This window comes from Rhinoderma darwinii, chromosome 10 (assembly GCF_050947455.1).
Source record: "Rhinoderma darwinii isolate aRhiDar2 chromosome 10, aRhiDar2.hap1, whole genome shotgun sequence".
In the NCBI taxonomy this organism is placed as follows: domain Eukaryota; kingdom Metazoa; phylum Chordata; class Amphibia; order Anura; family Rhinodermatidae; genus Rhinoderma; species Rhinoderma darwinii.
The window spans coordinates 77,021,835-77,045,435 of NC_134696.1; the positions used below are offsets into that span (position 1 = coordinate 77,021,835).

The 23,601-nt window shown below is 39.2% G+C and overlaps 1 protein-coding gene across 2 annotated transcripts in view; it reads right to left on the reverse strand.

Moving 5' to 3' along the window:
• MCAM (melanoma cell adhesion molecule) overlaps positions 1-23,601 on the reverse strand; it is a 172,579-nt gene that overhangs the window by 2,741 nt on the left and 146,237 nt on the right. For both annotated transcript variants that reach the window (XM_075840087.1, XM_075840088.1), the window contains 5 exons: positions 23,071-23,218; positions 11,565-11,600; positions 10,843-10,872; positions 10,082-10,223; positions 4,083-4,194 (listed from right to left, as the gene is read on the reverse strand). In XM_075840087.1, coding sequence (XP_075696202.1) covers positions 4,083-4,194; positions 10,082-10,223; positions 10,843-10,872; positions 11,565-11,600; positions 23,071-23,218 — 468 coding nt within the window. The remainder of the gene's footprint in view (positions 1-4,082; positions 4,195-10,081; positions 10,224-10,842; positions 10,873-11,564; positions 11,601-23,070; positions 23,219-23,601) is intronic.

Here is a 23,601-nt window from a genome sequence, read left to right on the forward strand (position 1 = left end):
AACATGCAGTCCCATCTTCAGGCAGCATGTTATAGAGCAGGAGCAGCTAAACAGATTGATACATAAATTTGTGGGAAAAAGTTAAGGATAACCTGTTTTATATTGATTTAAATTCCTGCTCACTGTGGGGTAAAGAGTCCAGTGGCCGGTTTCTGTGGGTGATTGACAGTTATTTCTCTATCCACACTGAAGAAAGACTGTCAATCAATGGCTGGGACCACCCACTGGACTCTTTAGCTCACAGTGAGAACGGATTTAAAGAAATAAATTACAGATTATTATGTATATTTTCCCCAAAAACTATATATCTGCTCAGCTTCTCATGCACTATAACATAATGCCTGCAGATTGGACAGCATGTGCGACGTGAGAGGTTCCATTTAACAAATTTAGATTTTTTTTTAGTCTCAGTAGCAGAATGGGACAAGCGATTGTTAGATCGCTGGTACAATACACTGCAATACATAGATTGCAGTGTTTTGTTGTTGTCATGGCCAATGGAGTAAAAGAGGGGCCCCTCCTCTGTCTAACAGATTTAATGCTGCATTTGTTATTAACCGTGGCATCTAAGTGGTTAAACGGCCGGGATCATAATCCGATCCTGCCGTTAGTGTGAGCTGTCAGCTGTAATACACAGCTGATACCCGTTACGTATGAAGCAGGCTCAGCCCGTGACCATGCTCCATACACCCCCCATCCCGACTATGACGTACAGTCAAACATTGGGAAGTGGTTAAGCGTACCTTCAATTATATAATTATAGTGCACAATTTTGCAGAATAATATTTTTTTTTATATATCTTGTTTAACAGATGTTGTTTCTTAATTAATAGCAGTCCATGCTAAGAGCTGCTTATCGAAAATGTAGCACAACCAGCTAAGTAGGCCCTGAGAAAGCGTGTACGCACGTGAAACGGCCGTAGGTAATTCCACATCCTGACCGAGATCTTTCCAAATAAAGAAATTGTGTTGCCAGTCCGGTGGGTGCCTCAATCATTTCTCTATATTTATAATGTAATGTAATCCTTCAGTGCTGGCTACCATACAGGAGGCGGGAGCCTGAGTCATAGAGCAGGATGCCCTCTCTCCTACTGTACAGATATGAGCAGCCCACAGCCCAGACTGCTATTTATAAGCAGAATCTGCTAAGGAAGTTATATAGAAAAAATATTATTTAGAAAAATCCACACTATAATAATTTTTTAATATACTAGTCCTTCTCTATGAATTAGAATATCTTCAAAAAGTTAATTTATTTCACTAATTGAATTCAAAAAGTGAAACTCATATATTATACAGATTCATTACACACAGAGTACTCTATTTCCAGCAGTTGATGATTATGGCTAACAGTTAATGAAAACCCAAAATTTAGTGTCTCAGAAAATTTGAATATTAAAGAGGCTCTGTCACCAGATTCTCAAATCCCTATCTCCTATTGCATGTGATCGGCACTGCAATGTAGATAACAGTAACGTTTTTTTTTAAAAAAAAACTTTCATTTTTGGCCGAGTTATGAGCTATTTTATATATATGCAAATGAGGTTTGAAATGGACAACTGGGCGTTTTTTGTTCGTTATGTCCAACTGGGCGTGTATTGTGTTTTTAACTGGGCATGTTTACGTGTATGACGCTGACCAATCAGTGACCAGTCAGCATCATACACTCATCTCCATTGATTTACACAGCAGCGATCTGCAGCCACATAAACAGAGATTAACGTTAATCAAGTGTCCTGATAATGAATACACATGAAATCCAGCCTGGACGTCATGTGTATTCAGAATCCTGACACTTCTGAATCTTTTCTTTGAGATTTCTAGCAAGGGAAACTAAATCTCGCGAGATTTCGGAGGTAAACGAGATTTCGTTTCCCTTGCTGCAAATCTCACAGAAAAGATTCAGAAGATTCCTGATAATGAATACACATGATCATCCAGCCTGGACGTCATGTGTATTCAGAATCCTGACACTTCTGAATCTTTTCTGTGAGATTTGCAGCAAGGGAAACTAAATCTCGTTTACCTCCGTAATCTCGTGAGATTTCGTTTCCCTTGCTAGAAATCTAAAAGAAAAGATTCAGAAGTGTCAGGATTCTGAATACACATGACGTCCAGGCTGGATGATCATGTGTATTCATTATCAGGGCACTTGATTAACGTTAATCTCTGTTAGCAACTGTTGCGTGAAAAATGCATAGCACACGGATGTGCGTCCGTGATTTTCACGCACCCATTGACTTCAATTTGTGCGTGATGTGATAAAAACGTATAGGACATGCAGTGAATTTCACGCAGCGGACACACGCTGTGTGAAAAACACTGAATGTCTGAATGGCCCCATTGAATTGCATAGGTCCGTGTGACATCCATTGTTTTAAAGCGTGTAACATGGACGTGAAATACGCTCGTGTGAATAAGGCCTAATAGGAGCCTAAAAAAGACCACAATGTAATGCAATGCAGAAGTATTGCAGTATATAGTTCAAGCAATCCTAGGATTACTGATTCAAGTCCCCTAGGGGACTAATAAAAAAAGTTAAAAAAAATAATTAAATAAGGTTTTTTTAATATAGACAAAAAAAGTTAAAAAAACAAACTTTTTCCCCAAAAACAATATAAAAACCCGCACGGTGAAAGCTGTTACAAAAAGATAATTAAAATTGCCAGCATTACTGTTTTCTGGCACTTCATCTGCAACAAAAAATGGAATTAAGCATGATCAAAAAGTCTTACCTAGCTCAAAATTGTACCAGTAAAAGCTCGATCATCCTGAAAAAAACAAGTCATAACACCGCTCAATCGACATTAAAATAAAAAAGTTTTGGCTCTTTTGGTTATGGTAACAAAGAACACAATTTTTTTTCAACAATTCGTTTTTTGTAAAAGTAGTAAACATAGAAAAACTATATAAATTTGGTATCGCCGTAATCGTATTGACCCACAGAATAAAAATAAGATGTCGTTTTTCCAGCACGGTAAATGCCGTAAAATAAAACCCAAAAAACAATTGAGGAATCACTGTTTGTCCCATTTAACCCCAGAACAATTTTTTTTAAAGTTTCTTACTACATTATAAGGTACAGTAAATAGTGCCATAAAAAATGAAAACTCGTCCCGCAAAAAAATAAGCCCATATACGTCTACGCAGATGGAAAAATAAAATGTTATGGCTTTTGGAAGGTGGGGAGGAAAAAACAAAACTGAAAAGACAAAAAATGGATGCGGCGGCAAATTGTTACCTAGGTGAAGTACAACCAAGTACAACTAAATTCTTCGTCAGGTGGAGGATGCAGTGCTCCAAGTCAATTGTTGAAAACGGACAATCAATGGGAACATGCGAACACGTAGTAACCTACTTCAGCTACTTAGTATCTAAAGGATTTCATAACCTTAGTTTACTGTAAAGAGGACCTGTCACCTCTCCTGACATGCCTAGTTTAGTAAATAATGTATGCCCATTGAATAACAATTCCGGAGCATCTTTTCCTGGAACTCTACTTTGTGCAATTCCTCTGTTTTTTAGACTAGAAATTTATGAATACATTGACAACTGGGTGTTACCAATTGGGGGTGTGTCCCTACAAAGTCTGATACTATCCAATCAGTGCTGACAGTGTCAGAATGTGTAGGAACACACCCTTTTAACAAGGGGAATGGTAATACTCAGATGTTAATCTATTCATAAATTTCTAGGAGTAATAACAGAGGAACGACAACACAAAGTTCTAACAAATTATGTTCCAGAATTATTTCAGGAGGAATACAAGCTTTTATTTCAATAGACATGTCAGGAGACATGACATGTCCTCTTTAAATGGAGTTGTGGTGATTACAGAGGAGAATATAGTTTATCTTCGTCAACACAGCTAAAGAGAACTGGATCATTATTTTGCGCCTGTAGTCCCATTGCAATGATGGGAATTTCCAAAGAGAAGCTCCATAGAGCTCTGTGGCACCCTCTTTCTAACGATCTGTGGTGGTCAAAGGATACTGATCTCCACCAGTAATATCTTCTGACACGTCTGAACATGTAAAAAGATGTTTAAAGGCGAAGCTTGCGAAAGTATGCATATAAATCACCTGGTCAACTGGCTGCTTCTTTTCTTGTGCTCCTGGAAGTAGGACAGATTCTTCAGCCGGTGAGTCAGGTTTCATTTCCACAACAATTTGATCTTTCTCTCCTGGCTTTGTGCTGAAAATTATGAAAAGTTTAGAAAAAAAAAAACATAGGCACAAAACATAAAATTCCAATCTGGAAACTAAAGTATTATTATTTTTAATTGTTTATTATTACTATTATTAAAAATGGCCGTTGTGGCAACTAGAGCAAGTGCAGGCATATTGGTTTTCACCTTTAAATTCTCTTCTTAAAAACATATGACCAAATCTGTTCTGTCAGCACGCTCCATCAATAACAAATTGATAATCTATTGAGAAGATAATTCAAAGGAGACAACCAGTATTGCTGCACTACGGGCTCTCACCTCTGCAAAAATGTCCTCAACCAAACAGAAAATGACCAAACTTTGTCTACTGCTCTTACTTCTGATTTACTAGTACATGGTCATTTTAATATCTATTTCTTTTATAAGTCTGTGAGCTTTCCACTTCTGTCTAGTTGTTAAAAAATATATTCTTTAATGGAGTACTCTAAAATGGGTTTTCCAAACTAGACAAACCCTTTAATTCAGTCTATGACTTTAATGCATACCTGCTTTTAAGATGAATATCAACATATTTTAAAAAAAAGTATAGTTGCTTACCAATACAATTTATACAATTAGAATATTAATCCACATGAATGTATCTGTGAAACATTGACTTTAACTGTAAATAGTCTCATGGAAGGGGTGTCACAAGACATAAGAAAATACATATTCAAGGGCAGTGTATGATCCTGTGTTATGTCAGAAGTTGAATGCACGAGAAAATAATTTAGTAACGGACAAAAAGAAAAACATGAGGGTGACTCATATCATACAGGAAGCGACATCACACAGATTGTCATACACTGATTGTGTTGGGGACAACTAATGAAACAAAATAGACCCAATGAGTCAATCAGATTTTGTGGGAGATTTATTATTATTATTATTATTATTATAATAATTCTGGCTTTGGCCACTTTTGACGGCAGAGCCTCATTTTTCAAATCTGTTTCACTTTATGTGGTAATAACTTCGGAATCGTTTTACATATCCAAGCGATTCTGAGATTATTTTCTCGAGACACATTGGACTTTATGTTAATGGCAAAATTTGCTCGATACATTCAGTATTTAATTGTGAAAAACACCAACATTTTGCGAAAAATTGCAAAAATTAGCATTTTTCTAAATTTGAATGTATATGCTTGTAAGACAGGCAGTTATACCACACAAAATTGTTGCTAATTAACATCCCCCATATGTCTACTTTATATTTGCATCGTTTTTTGAACGTCCTTTTATTTTTCTATGACGTTAGGCTTGGAACTTTAGCAGCAATTTCTCACATTTTCAAGAAAATTTCAAAAGGCTATTTTTACAGGGGCCAGTTCAGTTGTGAAGTGGCTTTTAAGGCCTTATATATTAGAAACCCCCAATAAGTCACCCCATTTTAAAAACTTCACTTCTCAAACTATTCAAAACAGCATTTAGAAAGTTTCTTAACCCTTTAGACGTTTCACAGGAATTAAAGAAATGTAGGTGTGAAATTTACAAATTAAATTTTTTGGGGCAGAAATTCATTTTTAATCCATTTTTTTTTTGTAACACAGAAAGTTTTACCAGAGAAATGCAACTCAATATTTATTGCCCAGGTTGTGTAGTTTTAGGAAATATCCCGCATGTGGTCCTAGTGTGCTAATGGACTGAAGCACAGGCCTCAGAAGCAAAGGAGCACCTAGAGGATTTTGGGCCTCTTTTTTATTAGAAAATATTTTAGGCACCATCTTAGGTTTGAAGGGCTCTTGCGGTGCCAAAACATTGGAAATCCCCCAAAAGTGACCCCATTTGGGAAACTAGACCCCTCAAGGAAATTATCTAGGGGTATAGTGAGAATTTTGACACCACAAGTTTATTGCAGAAATTATTGGAATAAGGCTGTGAAAATTAAAATCTACATTCTTTCAAAGAAAATGTAGGTTTAGCTAATTTTTTCTTACTTCCACAAGGACTAAAGGAGAAAAAGAACCACAACATTTGTAAAGCAATTTCTACCGACTAAAAAAAAATACCCCACGTGTGGTCCTAAATGGCTGTTTGCACGCAGGGCTTATAAGGGAAAGAGCGCCAGTTGGCTTTTGGAGTTCAAATTTAGCAGGAATGGTTTACGGAGGCCATGTCACATTCACAAAACCCCTGAAGGACCAAAACTGTGAAAACATCCAAAACGTGACTCAGTTTAGGAAACTACACCCCTTGAGGAATTCATCTACGGGTGTAGTGAGCATTTTGACGCCACAGGGGTTTCATAGATTTTATTAGAAGAATTTAGTTGTACTTGGTTGTACTTCACCTAGGTAACAATTTGCCGCCGCATCCATTTTTTGTCTTTTCAGTTTTGTTTTTTCCTCCCCACCTTCCAAAAGCTTTAACTCCACATTTTTTATTTTCTTAACAAATAAAGGAAAAATGGGCACCCCAACATTTGTAAAGCAGTACGGCAATATCCCATATGTGGTCATAAACTGCTGTTTGGGAACACAGTAGGGCTCAGAAGGGAAGGAGCGCCATTTTGCTTTTGCAGCACAGATTTTGCTGGATTGGTTTCTGGTTGCTATGTCGCATTTGCAAAGCCCCTGTGGGACCAAAACAGTAGAAACCCCCCAGTAGTGGCCCCATTTTGGAAACTATACCCCTCAAAGTATTCACCTAGGGGTGTTGTGAGCATGTTAACCCCGCAGGTGTTTTGCAGAAGTTAGTTTGCACTCGATGTTGTAGAGTGAAAATGGGATTTTTTTTCCATAGATATGTCAATATGTGGTGCCCAGCTTGTGCCACCAACCATGAAAAGACAGCTCTCTGATTATTATGCTGTGTTTCCCGATTTTAGAAACACCCTACATGTGGCCCTAATCTTTTGCCTGGACATTCGACCAGGCACAGGCGTGAAAGAGTACCATGCGAAGTTGAGGCCTAATTTGGCAACCTACAAAGTATTCATTCACAATTGCAGAGATTCTGATGTGAAATAATAAAAGAAACCCCTGAGTGACCACATTTTGGAAACTACACCCATCAAGGCATTTATTAAGGGGTGTAGTGAGCATTTTCACCCCACAGGTCTTTTCCATAAATAATTGCGCTGCTGTTGGTGCAAAGTAAAAATTAGAATATTTCCCTAGATGTGACATTTCAGTGGCAAGTATGTCGTGCCCAGCTTGTGCCACTGGAGACACACACCCCAAAAATTGTTAAAAGGTTTCTCCCGGGTATAGCGATGCCATATATGTGGAAGTAAACTGCTATTTGGGCACACTGTAGGATTCAGAAGGGAGGGAGTGCCATTTGGCTTTTGGAGCGTGGATTTTGCTTGGTAGTAGTTTTGTTTGAGAATTACTGGTCTTTCAGTTTATAATGTGGGGGTACATGTAAGCTGGGCAGAGTACATCAGGGGCATAGTCAGGTGGTATAATAATGGGGTAAAAAAAACAATAAAATAATCCATAGATATTTGTTACGCTGTGAAGCAATCCTTACTGCACAGGCCAGTGTCGCACTGATAAATGTCCTTCCTAATCCCCCTTTTGGTCCACACTCGGCACCTTTGCAGTTTGGGGAATTTTACTTGGAAAGTGTTGTCCTAGTATAATATGGGCACCCTCGCTTCCAGCAGATATGTTGGGGTCCTACCCTTTCTGGTTCCCTAATTTTAGGGCCTTGATAAATCGCCTCATGAAACAGAAGAAATGTTCCCCTCGGGCCTGCACAACTGCATATTTTTTCCTGACTTATTGGAGCCTTAACTTATTTTCTTTTTTCATAGAGGTAGTGGTATGAGGGCTGTTTTTTTGCAGGACAAGCTGTAGTTATTATTGGTACCATTTTGGGGTACGTGAGACTTTTTGATCACTTTTTATCCTTTTTTTCGGGAGGCAAGGTGACTATAAAACAGCAATTCTGGCATCGTTTTTTTGTTTTTTTTATAAAGCGTTCGCCACTTGTCAGAAAACACATGTTAACTTTACTCTGCGGGTCAGTACGATTCCGGCGGTAGCAAATTTATAGCACTTTTCTATGTTTTACAACTTTTTGCACAATAAAATTACTTTTGTAAAAACAATGTATTTTTTCTGTCACCATGTTGTAAGAGCCATAACTTTATAATTTTTTCGTCGACGGAGCTGTATGAGTGCTTGTTTTTGGTACCATTTTTGGATACATACGACTTTTTGATCACTTTTTATTTAAATTTCTGCAAGACAAAGTGACCAAAAAACCGCAATACTGGCAGTATTTTTTGGTTTGTTTTTTTTACAGCGTTCACTGCGCGGGACAAATAACATAATATTTTTATAGTTTAGGTCGTTAGAGATGCGCCGATACCAAATATGTATAGTTTTATTATTTTTCTTCAATAATAAATGAATTGATAAGGTAAAACGGGCAATTGTGATTTTATTACTTGAAACTTTTATTTTATTTTTTACAACTTTTATTTTGACTTTTTTTTCTTACACTTTTTTTTAGTCCCACTAGGGGACTTGTAGGTCCAACTATTTGATTGATGTTCTAATACATTGCACTACCTATGTAGTGCAATGTATTAGAACTGTCAGTTGTTCACTGACAGCAAACCGATCAGGCTCCTGGTCGGGGCCTAATCGGCTTCCGTAATGGCAGACTGGAGGCCATTGTTAGGCCTCCTGTTGCCATAGTAGCAGTCAGCAGCCTTGCCATCGCTGATTTTCTGCAAAATACTAAGATGCAGCAATCGCTGCATCAAAGGGGTTAATGGCAGGAATCAGAGCTAGGTCCGGCTCCTGCCATTACAGCAGGGCATCTGCTGTAACATACAGCTCACATCCACCGATGATGATGCCGGCTCCGCTTCTGAGCTGGAAGCTGAGCCGGCGCCATCTTGCCGATGGTACCGGAAGCCTTTTAGGCCCCGCCTCCAAGTGGGGCATAGGAGGCTTCCATTGCTGGAAAACCAGGAGCCACCGGCAACCCAGCGATCACGTTGCTGGTGTGCCGGTTGCTAAAAACCCTTCACATGCTGCAATCTCTATTGAACGCAGCATCTGAGGGGTTAATCGGCCTGATCAGAGGCTATCTCCGGTCATCAGGGGTAACATACAGATGGCACCCGGTGGTGATGGTGCGGGCTCAGCTCCTGAGCCCGCACTATCACCACGACGTAGTGGTACTGCACTTTGTGGGAAGCCCTGCCCAACAGTGCCATATATATATGGCAGATGTTAGGAAGGGGTTAATGTAGAAAGCATAAAACTAGACCACACAGCCAGAAAATGCGTAAATTTTCATGGCGCACACTGTTAATAAATCTGGCGGATTTTGCGACTCAGCTTAAGTCCCTTTTACCTGGGCCAATAATCGGGCAATGAGTGTCCATATGAACACTCGTTCCCAATCATTGCTCTATATAAACAGGGCAGCGATCAGCCAATAGACGAGCAAATGCTCATTCTTTGGCTTATCGTATCGCTTATGCAACATGAAATATTAACCTTGTCAGCTGTACATCTCTCTATGTAAACAGAGAGATGTGCTGCCAACATGATAAACATGTATGAGGACGAGCGATCGTAGTAACGGTTGCTCGTCCCCATTCATTGCTCCTTGTGAAAGGAGCAAACGATAGCCGATCAATGTGCTGTCTCGTTGATTGCGCTCATTTACATGACATGTAAGAGGACACTTGGCCAAGTCCCCTTTTTTAAACACTCTTAAAAACTGTCTAGGAAGGTGCTAAAGATATTTAGTAAATCTCCCCTCTGTCCTTTTGTGAATATCAGAACATGAAAGCAGACATCTGACATTCCCTTTCTACTATCCGAGAAGTACAACCTGTAAATATAGAAGGAGTATCGGATGCAAGACTGTAATGTGGTTAGTCAGTAGAAACCATACTCACATATCTTTTGTTCCCGAGCGTCCACAAGGAATGCGCCCCTTCTTATACAGGAAATACAGCACAGCCCCCAGAATGGCCAGCAAAAGAATACATACAATGACCGCCACAATCACCACGCCATAACTTTTCTGACTTCTGGACTCTGCACACATAGTACATATAAATCCATACATATTTTAGACAAAATAAAGGAGTTATCAATCTGTTATACACACAATAGGGCAGATTTATTAATGTTGTCTAACATTTATACAGCGCAAACTAGACCAAACAGTCAGAAGATGCGCCTAAGTGCTCAAAAAGGGGGCACGCTGTATGATAAGTTTGTCGCACCTTGCTAGACATGTTAGTCATTTTTCTCTTTCTTATCTCCCCACTGGGATGACTTAGTTTGCGCCAACTTTTTTGTGCCAAAATTTTGGGGAACATCAGCACTTTTTAAGCCATACCCCTTTTCACAAAGCCACACCCCTTTTTAGACACTTTTGAAATTATTACATATATAAAAATAAAAAAATCACGTTTTTTAAAAGGAACATTAATTTTGTTCCAATAAAAAAGGGTTACCATCACTACTCTATATGCAGACTACAAGTATTTATTTGTCAGATTACAATAAGACTTTTCCAGAACAGTAAAAACAATGTTCAGTATTCTCACAAGAAATCTATCTGCCGAACGGGAGAATTTAATCCAATTTGGCCCCTACAGTATATCAAGAAACACTGTTCCGACCTGTGGTCAGTGCTAGGTTCTCTTACCTATGCTTGGGTCTTTTGTGGATTCAGATCCTATGAGGGAAATTTCGAAATGTATTAAAATTTGAAAATGTTAAATTATTATTTTTTTTTCTCGTAGAAAATAATCATTTCTAAAGAGAGCAATTCAGGTTATAGAATTGCAATGAGGAATTCCTGATAACGCATTGCCCTTATTTATAAAAAATAGAAGCTCCCTTTCAGGGCTCGGTACATGGCCATGGAGCCTCAGTGAACTGCCATAAAAGGCTCTGTTGGGCGATTACATTACACATACACATACGTCGTCAATGCCACAATTATTTTTCTGTCAGATTCGACAGAACATGCCCCAATTTCTGTGCATAACTTCCTTGCACTGCCATAAGGCTCTGTCAGATTCCGTGTACAGAATATTCTCCCTTAAAAGCAATTTTTTTAAGGAAAGAAAACAGCGTTTGATGTTGTAGCATGCCATGATTTTTTTCATACGAATCAACGGATATAAACTTTGTATAAAAATTGGAGCCATAAGGAGGTACAGTAGAGGTTCCATGCACCTCTATGCCAGCCCTATTACGTCTCCACCCAAAAAAAAGATAACAGCCGTGAGCCCTAAGAGTGCACAGAGTTGACATACGATCTGACTGCAAATTGCTGCAGTTTAATCTGAGATATCAAACTTGAAATTGATACTAGCTACAAGCAATAGCAAATAAAAGGCAGCTTACAATGTTATTCCTCACCTTTCTTTGAGTCTGGTTCTTCAGTGGTTTCTGATCCTGTAAGACAAATGTATACAATTTAGTAGTTCTACAAATGACACCATTAATATGAGTTACAGCGAAAATAGTCTGTGTTAAAAGACCAATGCCTTTGTTCCCCAAATATCTTGTTATGTTTAAGGCCCCATGCGCATGAACGTGCTTTTGCGGCCGCAATTCCCCTGAAAATCCACGGGAAAATTGCGGCCCCATTCATTTCTATGGGGCCATGCACACGACCGTAGTTTTTACGGTCTGTGCATGGCCCGGGAGCCCGCACCGCAGAAAGAACGGACATGTCTTATTACGGCCGTCTTCTGCGGTCCGGGCTCATTGAAAATAATGGCCACGGCCATGTGCATAGCCCGCGATTTGCGGGCGGCTTGCGGCTGACAGTCCACTGCTGGCCGACCCGAAAATCACGGCCGTGCACATGGCTACGGTCGTGTGCATGAGGCCTAAGGGTATGTTCACTCGTCTGAACTGCATACCGTATTTCCTATTGAATTCAATGGGAGCTGTGTTAGTATTTCAAAGTGTATTTCAAGGCGTATTACACGCCTGAAATTTGCCCATGTGAACACAGCCGGCGGCATTACTAATATTCTGTAAAATAAGAACTGAAAGTGCTCTCAGTTTGTTATATTTTGCCAGTATTAATTTGGTCCCTGAGGTTGGAACCTGAAGACCACTGCTACAAGGTGTTCGTACATCGAGTCTGGAAACCCCCAAAATCTGCTCTTAGGAAACAATTTAATACTGGAACTATGAGATAAACTGAAACCAAACAAACTTTATTTACAGGATCCCAATGTATCTTTTTATTGGACATGCAGGAACGCGCCCAGCCACGCACCAGAATCCTATGGGTGCCGTATTACTGAGTTGTACTTTCCCTTTTTTTCATACATTTACGGCTGTTTACGCCAACTACTCTACAATAGTTTTACGTTTGAATGCCATATTAATGTTTCATTCTTTGTATTATAAAGTTCTAGTGTCGGTGCTTAAATGGTTAAAAAAAATAAAATAATTCATTATTGTACAAAATGTGCCACTAATCTTAATCAGATTCAGGGCATTTTCATGTGACAGGAAAAATAAAAGAAATGAGAAAAAAAAGTTCAGAAGGGATTTTTTTCTGTTCAGCTGTACGGATCTTTGTTTATTGCTAGAACTCTTTATATGGGACAAGATGTTTCTAAATGAAATATTGTTCTTGCGTGTTTGCAGACAAATGATAGTTATCTGTTATCTAAGATCGTGTTATGTTGCCATCATGAATAACAGTAGCATTATATCATTTTTAGCAAGTAGATAAAACAAGAGAAACATGTTCCGACATTACACATTGCTTGTAATTTACTTCAATAATTGTGGTCTCCGCATTGTGTTTTTTTTTTTGTGATACATGATATCTAGTTTGGACGACTCCAGATTGCAAGTCCCCAACAAGCGGCTCATAATGAAGAGAAGTACTATTGGGAACCCCTTCATTTTGGCATCTATATATTTTTCTATGGGTGTCTTTGATCCTCCACATCCAAGAGCTGAGCTGGAAGTGGTTTACAGATTTCTATAAAAGATGGGAGTCGTAATCCACAGACTTCTTAAATAGTTTATATGTGATTTAATAAAGCACATGGCAAGGGGTTTCTGAAGCAGACCACCTGGTAATGATTACAGGGCGCCATGCACATATAGATTATTTTATGTCAAAATACCAATAATGAGCCTTTGTCAAAATAAAAATTATTGCTTCTATGGTTACAGAACAATCAAATATGTTTAAAAAGTATAGAAACTAGTATGACAGGAAACAGCTGTTTTATTACCACAGAAACTCAGATTATCAGCACAAATACTTGTTTTCAGCCATATCAGCAATTGATCTGTGCATTTTATTCGCTGCATAAACAATGTGATCAGCCGACGAACGAGCATTTGCCTATTACACTCGTTCCCAATTATTGGTCTGTGTAAATTGATCTTTGGGCACAAGTACTATAACGTGAGTTCAAATGTAGTGGAACAAACCTGCCATGGAGTTTGCTGCAAATCCGCAGCAAGTCAGTGTAATTTGCCACAGACTTTACATTGGGTTAAATCTATGGTAAAATTCATGGCAAATCTGCAACACAATAGTCCTGCTGCAGATTTAAAAATCCATTGCATGCTCCCAAATATGCAGCAGAAATATCCACTACATGTGAATGGGGTACATGTATTGTAGTGTACTTTGCTGCAGATTTTATGTGCAGAATCCATCTGAACACGTCCTAATTATTGTCAGTGTATCAGGTATTGCTGCAGGTAGTGTCTATGGGATATCCTCAAATCATGGGTCTGTAGGTTGTACTTGAGGACAGGAGTCGAGAGACACTTTCAATAACAACTATTATAATCATATCTGAGAGAACTCCCGATGGACTTACAATTATTTCAACAAATCGTTGTTTTCCATTTTTCAAGTTAAAGGCTCTGTACACCTCTTTTATATATAGATATCTCTAAATATCTATATCTGTATATATATATATATATATATATATATATATATATATATATACACCGTATTTTTTGGACTATAAGACCTGACCATAAGACGCACCCAGGTTATAGACATCAGAAAATAGGGAAAAAATTATTTGTGAGCCCAAAAATGTTTTATCTTTTTTTTTATCGATTTAGCGGTGTGAGGGCCTATTTTGTTGCGGGACAAAACTATTTTATTTTTTACATTGTGCTTGGGGAAAAATGGGAAAAGGTGTTTTTTTTTTACACTCCTAAAAATTTATGTAACATTTTTTTTTTTTTAAACATTTTATATGTTCCCCTAGGGGACTTGAACCAGCGGCCACTTGGTTACATGTGGAGTTACTTAAACAGCGTAACTATGCTGTTTCCCTAACTCCCATAGTAGTGAATGGCAGTTACGGAAGCAGTGTAGCATGCAAGCTACGCTGTTTCCGTAACTACTGTTCAGTTCTATGGGAGTCCCGGAAACAGCGCAGCTCAGAGAGTTACGCTGTATCAGTAACTCCACATGTAATCAAGTGGCCGGGAGAGCACAGAAAGCTAGAACAGGGTTCAGGGGGCCCCGTTCTAGAGGTAGGTGCGGGTCCCAGAGGTGGGACCTGCATCTATCTGACATTTATGACATATCCTGTGGATATCAAGTAAAATAGTCGAACAACAGCACACGTCTTCAGATGATCAAAGTGGTTTTATTGTCAAAACATCCACGACAGACAGGCAACGTTTCGACCCATAGTGAGTGTGGGGTCTTTGTCAAGCCTAACATTACATCTAAAAACATCATACTAAATAGGTGAATTCGAATGATCACATGGTACATTGCAGCCAGTGAGAATCGTGATCCCGGTCTCCCAGGTGAATCATACATTAGTCTTGATGACAACCAACAACTTGTTACATAATACAAAAAGTGTATAAAGAAGTTTCAAGGGGGATAATATAAGTGGTGATCGATTATTTACTAGAAGTCTAGTGTATTATGCAGTACTAAAATTCGATGTATTCCATCAGATGTAAGTTACGAGCATTCCCTATAATTATTATTTTTTGTCCACTTTTGGTGATCTAATTCATATAGGCGATTTAACACGACCGATGACTTCAAGATCTTACCACTTTTTGACCCTCATAATTGGTTAATTACAGGTTAAATTTACCTTTTCCATTTCTCATTTGTAATAGACGCCTGGACACACGTGACTTATCGTCACGCAGTGATGGCGTCCTTGACAACATGAGATTACATTCTATAAGCGTTTCCCATGCGATTGCTATCACATTGTGTGGACTGGTACTTCTGAACCACACAATGTGAGAGTGAGGACATCATTCCCTCTATAGGCACCTGCGTGTAAGAGATGTTTTTGTAATACTTCTGTTTTGATTATGCCATTGCGATGCACTGATTGTGGAGCATGCGCGGTGGCGTCCTGAGATCGGAGCTGGAACCTGGAGTGTGGTGGACTTCCCTTCTTCGTTTTCTACTCCAAGATTAATAATTGATGGCTTAAATACTTACTATGGATTGAAGATGTATTGTATGTCGGATTTATACACTTTTTGTATTATGTAAAAAGTTGTTGGTTGTCATCAAGACTAATGTATGATTCACCTGGGAGACCGGGATCACGATTCTCACTGGCTGCAATGTATCATGTGATCATTCGAATTCACCTATTTAGTATGATGTTTTTAGATGTAATGTTAGGCTTGACAAAGACCCCACACTCACTATGGGTCGAAACGTTGCCTGTCTGTCGTGGATGTTTTGACAATAAAACCACTTTGATCATCTGAAGACGTGTGCTGTTGTTCGACTATTTTACTTGGAATTCTACAACATGCCGGAGTGGGTTTTCCCGGATTGACAGCGTGCACCGCACCAGACTCGGGATTTGTGCTGCTTCAAAACCTTCCATTTTGTTTTATATCCTGTGGATATGTCATAAATGTCCTTCATAGAAAAACCCCTATAAATGCCATGGTTGCTATTGACCACGGCATTTAAATAGTTAAAGGGGTTTGCCATAAAACACATGTATCCCCTATCCACAGGATAGGGGCTACATGTGAGATCGCTGGGGGTCGGACCAGCAATAAGGAGAACAGGCGAGCGAAAGTCACCCAGAGCGCTACATGAGAAGTCTGGACTTCCGGGTTCTGTGTCTGGCTTATCCGTTCCGTAGCTCCAGAGAGATCAATGGAGAGCCGCTCGCGCATGCGCACAAGAATCCCATTGATCTCTATGAAGCTGCCGGACACAGAACGCGGAAGTCACAGCTTCTCATGCAGCGCTCCTGGTAACTTTCTGTCCCTGTTCTACATATCGATCACATATGTATCCCCTATCCTATGGATAGGGAATACATGTGTTTTATGGCACAAGCCCTTTAAACTGCCAGGAATAGCGACATTGCTTTTCCTGGCCATTAGAGCAGCGTGTCGGAAGCTGACACCTGCAGTGTATGGAGCGGGTTCAGTGCGTGAGCCCGCTCCATACCTCACCCCCCTCCAGCTCCATGATGTGCCGGCAAGTCATGGGTCGGGAAGGGGTTAAGTAATGAAGCGGTCATAGTGCCTGGCGATGCCGGGTCCCTTGACTGCGGACTATAAGACGCAGGGACTTTTTAGCAAGATTTATACTTCCGAAAAATATGGTAGATATATATATAAAAATAGATTAGTCAGTGTGATTAGTGTAACTTTGTAAATATATTTTGTTAAAAATTTATTTTACTTTTGGAGATACAGCTGTTCTTTATTCTCTATAGAAAACAGCTGTATTGTTCGCTTTACACTGAATACGTCAGTCCCGCGGACCTGATGGGTTCAGTGTTGACATGTCCTTTGTGTCTCTGACACGCAGGATCCACCTGTAAGCTATCACATCTAAGTTCTTAACTTAGATGTGATCGATTACTGGTGGATCGTGCGTGTAATCTAGATGCGGCGGACATCTCACCAGGTGAGGGACCTGCATCTATCAGACATGTATGGCATATCAAATGGATATGTCATAAATGTCGAAGATGGGAATACCACTTTAACGACAAAATCAGTTCTGCTACATGTGTATCATTTGTGTTACTGACAGATTCAATACTGAACACACCTCTGCGGTCACCAGATACAGCTGTGGTTACACGCCGTATGTAAAGAGAAAAAACCCCAAACCAGTCTGCTTTTTTTCTTACTGATATTAACATGCGCTGCATAGTGTATTACATTTTAGTTTGGGTTACATAAAAGATGAGTTCATGTTAATAATTCAGTTCCTGTGGGTGTGCTGGTCCACTAGGGACAAGTAAGAACTTCTCACTATTTTTACTCCATTTTTGGATGGAAGATAATACTATATTTAGGTGTATGATCCTGGCCTTAAAGGGTTTATCCGCGTTATCTGACAGTCAGACCCCCACACCAATCTAATATTGATGGTCTATCCCTAAGATAGGCCAAGATAGGCCATCAATTTCAACAACCCAGATAACCCCTTTAAGAGTAATTTAGGGCTCACACATTTCAACAACCCAGATAACCCCTTTAAGAGTAATTTAGGGCTCACACATTAGTATGGAGACCAACTTTACTATGATTCTATTATTTACATTTTGCAGGATCACCTAATGAAGAAGATGTAAAATTCCTTCAACTTCACAGATCCTGATTTGTTTATCAAGTTCTGTAGAATGAGGTACAGCCTCCCAAGAATTTCCAAAAAACAGGACATTGATTTCATATTGTACAATTAATGGTTTATTGTACGAGTTATAGAATCTATTTTAATATGTATATGTACATACAGTATATTTTACTATTTGCCATAAAGCTATATATATTATAGAAAATAGACCTAGTATAGGGGAGTTTCTGATGTGAGCAGTCGTGTCTGTCGGTGAGATTATTGCATATACAAGTTCCACATGGAAAACAATGGAAGATATCATCAGGTAAATGTAGAATGTACATATTTCATTTAAAGAAAAACTCAACAATTGACGCACTTGTCTATTGTAACTGTGCAAACATTTTTATTTAGAAGCCATGTTACAAAGATTTAAAGGGATTGTCCGGTTTTAACAAATTAATATTATTTTTGTAGAACTAAAAGTTATACCATTTTCCAATATACTCTGTTTTGGCTTGCTAAACTAGTGGTTTGTATATCAAGTGGAGTTACAAAACTGGATTGACTTGCTGTGTTCTTGTGTGACATAAAGTATGGGATATTGTATGTGATATATGAATTGAGTGCTTGCTTAAAGAAGTTTGCAAAACTGACACAATTTAAAACCCTTTTTTTCTTTGCAGCTTCCTTCCTGCTGAGCAGCTGACTAGGGGGAGCGGTTATCTGGTCCCAGGTGGTATAAATTAGCCGTCAGGACTCTGTAGAGCCAGCTCTGTTTTGGCTTGCTAAACAAGTGGTTTGTATATCAAGTGGAGTTACAAAACCAGAGTTAAAAAGAGGAGTTAAAGCCACTGTAAATACTCTTCTTTTCTTTTACTTTAACAACTGTTCGCTGTTTTTTTGTAACTGGGATAATGGCCAGCAAGATTGAAGGTTTTCTTCAGTGCACATTTTGCCATATGTATGCATGACTGGAGCCGGAGTTCCAGGGTGAATACCTCTGTGGCAGATGTGAGCATTTTGGTCACCTGGAAACCCGCATTAGAGATCTGGAGGAGCAAAATGCAAGACTGAGGGCGATAGACAATCTTGAGCGGAGCATGCTGCTGACTGAGCACGCAGTTAGTGTGGCAGAACTGGAGTGTGAAGACATGGGTCAGCAGGACCAGGCAAGTAGCTGAGTTAATGTAGTTAACGGCAGTAGAAAGGGGTCCAAGAAAAGGAAGGCCAATCCTGTTTCTGATATTCCAAGTAAAATTGCCAAGTTAGGTGATGATGCAAGGGTGTCGGTCTCAGAAATGGCAGCCCTAGTGGATACTGATCTCCCTAACAGCCGGGAGAACAGCCCAGCTAGTAGTCGGCGGGATGGTAATGCAGGTTAGGCAAGACAATTGGTAGTTGTAGGGGATTCTATAATCAGGAAGACGGATAGAATAATTTGTCGCCAAGACCGCCTCAACCGAATGCTTTGCTGTCTCCCTGGTGCCAGGGTTTGGCATGTTGTGGAGCGGGTGGATAAATTACTGGGAGGGGATGGTGATGTTCCAGCTGTCGTGATCCATGTGGGTACCCACGACAGAATAAATGGTAGGTGGAGGAGCCTTAAGAATATTTTTAAATAACTAGGCTACAAGCTGAAGGGAAGGACCTCCAAGGTTGTATTCTCAGGAACACTGTCTGTGCCATGCGCATCACTGGAAAGACAGCGGGAGCTCAGGGAGTTAAATGCATGGCTGAAGTCTTGGTGAAGAAGAGAAGGCTTTGCGTTCCTAGAGCACTGGGCTGACTTTTCATTGGGATACAAACTGTATTCTGCAGATGATTTGCACCTATATGGAAGGGCGTCCGCTGTGAAGGGGGAGAGAATTCTAGCTAGAGTGGCAGAGTATTTAAACTAGGGCTGAGGAGGAAGGTTAATGTAGAAAATAAAGGGGTAGTCAGGTTAGAGAGGGTTCAGGCTATATTGGTGGGGGGAGAAACAGACTGTGGGGAGAGGACTAGACAACTGGATAAGGAGATCCTTTTGTTACAAAACAGCAGTAAAAATAAAAATGCCCAAATAATGTCAAATAATCACATTTCTGATAATAAAAGTGAAAAAGTGAAAGGCAAGTTAAAGTGTTTGTTCACAAATGCCAGAAGTCTAGCAAAGCAAAATGGGGGAGCTGGAGGCCTTGATACTGGAAGAAAATATTGATATAGTTGGTGTTGCTGAAACATGGCTAGACTCTTCTCATGACTGGGCTGTAAATCTAGAGGGTTTTACACTTTTTCGGAAAGACAGGACAAATAGGAAAGGCGGTGGTCTATGTCTGTATGTGAGAAGTGATATGAAGGCGAGTGTGAAAGAGACAATAATGGGTGAAGACTGTGAGGAGGTTGAAACATTGTGGGTGGAACTAGAAAGGGAGGTAAACACTGAAAAAAATTACTTTTGGTGTAATCTATAGACCCCCCCAATATAACTGAGGAGATGGAAGGTCAGCTTAATAAACAGATGGAGCAGGCTGCACAGGCTGGTACTGTAGTGATAATTTTAATTACCGGATATTAATTGGTGTCAGGGATCGGCTTCAACTGCAAAGGGGAGACATTTCCTCAACCTGTTGCAGGAACATTTTATGGGCCAGTTTGTGGAAGACCCGACTAGAGGTGAAGCTCTGTTGGATCTGGTCATTTCTAAAAAAGCAGAGCTTGTTCGGAACGTCAATGTTCATGAAAACCTCGGTAACAGTGATCACAACATAGTTACATTTTACCTATACTGTAAAAAACAAACACAGGCTGGGAGGGCAAAAACACTTAATTTTAACAAAGCCAAATTGCCCAGGATGAGGGCTGCAATTCAGGATATAGACTGGGAAGAACTAATGTCAAATAATGGGACAAATGATAAATGGGAGATTTTCAAATCTACTTTGGGTAATTATAGTGCAAAATTTATTCCTATAGGTAACAAGTATAAATGACTAAAATTAAACCCCACATGGCTTACACCTTCTGTAAAAAGGTCAATACAGGACAAAAAAAGGGCATTTAAAAAATACAAATCTGAGGGTACATTTGTAGCCTTTTTAAATTATAAAGAGCGTAATAAAATCTGTAAAAATGTAATAAAATTAGCAAAAATACAAAATTGATATACTGAATTGGATGTGTGTAGATACGGTACAAGCTAAATTAAATAAAATAAATGTGCACAAGGCCCCGTGACCAGATGGGTTACACCCTAGAATTCTTAAAGAGCTTAGTTCAGTTATTTCTGTCCCCCTTTTTATAATATTTCGAGATTTTCTAGTGACTGGTATAGCGCCAAGGGATTGGTGCAGGGCAAATGTGGGGCCTATTTTCAAAAAGGGCTCTAGGTCTTCCCTGGGTAATTATAGACCAGTAAGCTTAACATCCATCGTGGGGAAAATGTTTGAGGGGCTATTGAGGGACTATATACAGGATTATGTGACAATAAATAGCATTATAAGTGACAGCCAGCACGGTTTTACTAAGGACAGAAGTTGTCAAACAAACCTGATTTGTTTTTATGAAGAGGTGAGCAGAAGCCTAGACAGAGGGGCCGCTGTGGATATAGTGTTTTTGGACTTTGCAAAGGCATTTGACACTGTCCCTCATAGATGTCTAATGGGTAAATTAAGGACTATAGGTTTAGAAAGTATAGTTTGTAATTGGATTGAGAATTGGCTCAAGGACCGTATCCAGAGAGTTTTGGTCAATTATTCCTACTCTGAATGGTCCCCGGTAATAAGTGGTGTACCCCAGGGTTCAGTGCTGGGACCACTATTATTCAACTTATTTATTAATGATTTAGAGGATGGGATTAATAGCACTATTTCTATTTTTGCAGATGAAACCAAGCTATGTAATATAGTTCAGTCTATGAAAGATGTTTGGGAACTGCAAGCGGATTTAAACAAACTGAGTGTTTGGGCGTCCACTTGGCAAATGAAATTTAATGTAGATAAATGTAAAGTTATGCATCTGGGTACCAACAACCTGCATGCATCATATGTCCTAGGGGGAGCTAAACTGGGGGTTTCACTTGTTGAGAAGGATCTGGATGTACTTGTAAATCATAAACTAAATAACAGCATGCAATGTCAATCAGCTGCTTCAAAGGCCATCAAGATATTGTTGTGTATTAAAAGAGGCATGGACTCACGGGACAGGGATGTAATATTACCATTTTACAAAGCATTAGTGAGGCCTCATCTAGAATATGCAGTCCAGTTCTGGGCTCCAGTTCATAGAAAGGATGCCCTGGAGTTGGAAAAAATACAAAGAAGAGCAACGAAGCTAATAAGGGGCATGGAGAATCTAAGTTATGAGGAAATATTTAAAGAATTAAACCTATTTAGCCTTGAAAAAAGACGACTAAGGGGGGACATGATTAACTTATATAAATATATGAATGGCACATACAAAATCCTGTTCCATGTAAAACCCCCTCAAAAAACAAGGGGGCACTCCATCCTTCTGGAGAAAAAAAGGTTCAAGCTGCAGAGGCGTGAATCTATGGAATAGTCTACCACAGGAGCTGTCACAGCAGGGACAGTAGATGGCTTTAAAAAAGGCTTAGATAATTTCCTAGAACAAAAAAGTATTAGCTCCTATGTGTAGAAATTTCTACCTTCCCTTTTCCCATACATTAGGTTGAACTTGATGGACATGTGTCTTTTTTCGGCCGTATTAACTATGTAACTATATTACTTTCTGTATTAATTTATCACGGTTTTAAAAATCTGTGCTTGTTGCTATTCACTAGGAACATTCATTGTTTACTTCCAGTGGATAAAACTCTGTCCATGGTCATGTGATGGACACACAGGTGCTGTGATTGTTACAAAACACCCCTCTGATACACATACTGTAACTGTAACGAGCCGTGCAGCTGTGTGTCCATCATATGACCATGGACAGAATTTGATATACTGGATGTAAACAATAAAAGTTCCTACTGAATAACAACAACCAGAGATCTTGAAAACTATGCTGAATTAATACAGTAAGAATATTGGAAAATTGTATAACTTTTAATTATACAAAAAATAAAATTTTTCCAAAACCGAACAATCCCTTTTATAAGATCTGGAACATTTCCATATATTTATATTAAACAGGATAAAATGGTAATAGCAGACAAGGGCATAAAATGTAAGTCTGGGCAATTATATATTTCTGAATATTAAAAGGCCTAAAAAATTTTTTTGTGCAAGGTTTACACTCAAAATTCAAGAAGAAATAAAAGAGTGCTGCTGTGCCAGAGTGCAGGTGTTATAGGGCGTAGAATTACATATTTATCAGACTTACTTTCCTGTAGGTGGATATATTGCATGCTGCTGTTGAATTTATTCTGAGCTTTACACGTAAGTTGTTCATTCAAATGATCTTGAGTCACGAGGAATGTTAATTCACTAATGATTTCATTATCAGAAACATTAGAAACTTGACCATCTACCTGTGGAAATTAGCACACAGTATTAATTCATAGCAGTAAAGTGAACATAATGGAGTTACTTTAATATATCATTGCCAGCTATTACAAAATACTGTAATGGTTAATGGAGGAGAGCAACTAAGAAGAATTAAAGGGAGTCTGTGTGGAGATTTTATGCTACCAAATCTCTGACAAATCTATCGGGGAACGGATAAAGAGCATGCCGGTGTTAAAGATGTTACAGCTAGCAGTAACTTCTTCAACACTGCTCACTTCCTTATCCGTTACCTGATAGTTACCAAGCGGTGTCAGCCATTTGGTAGCATAAAATCTCCTGACAGACTCCCTTTAAGTCTCCTAGTGCTAGCAAATACTACAAGAGGGTGTTCTGCATAGTACAGACT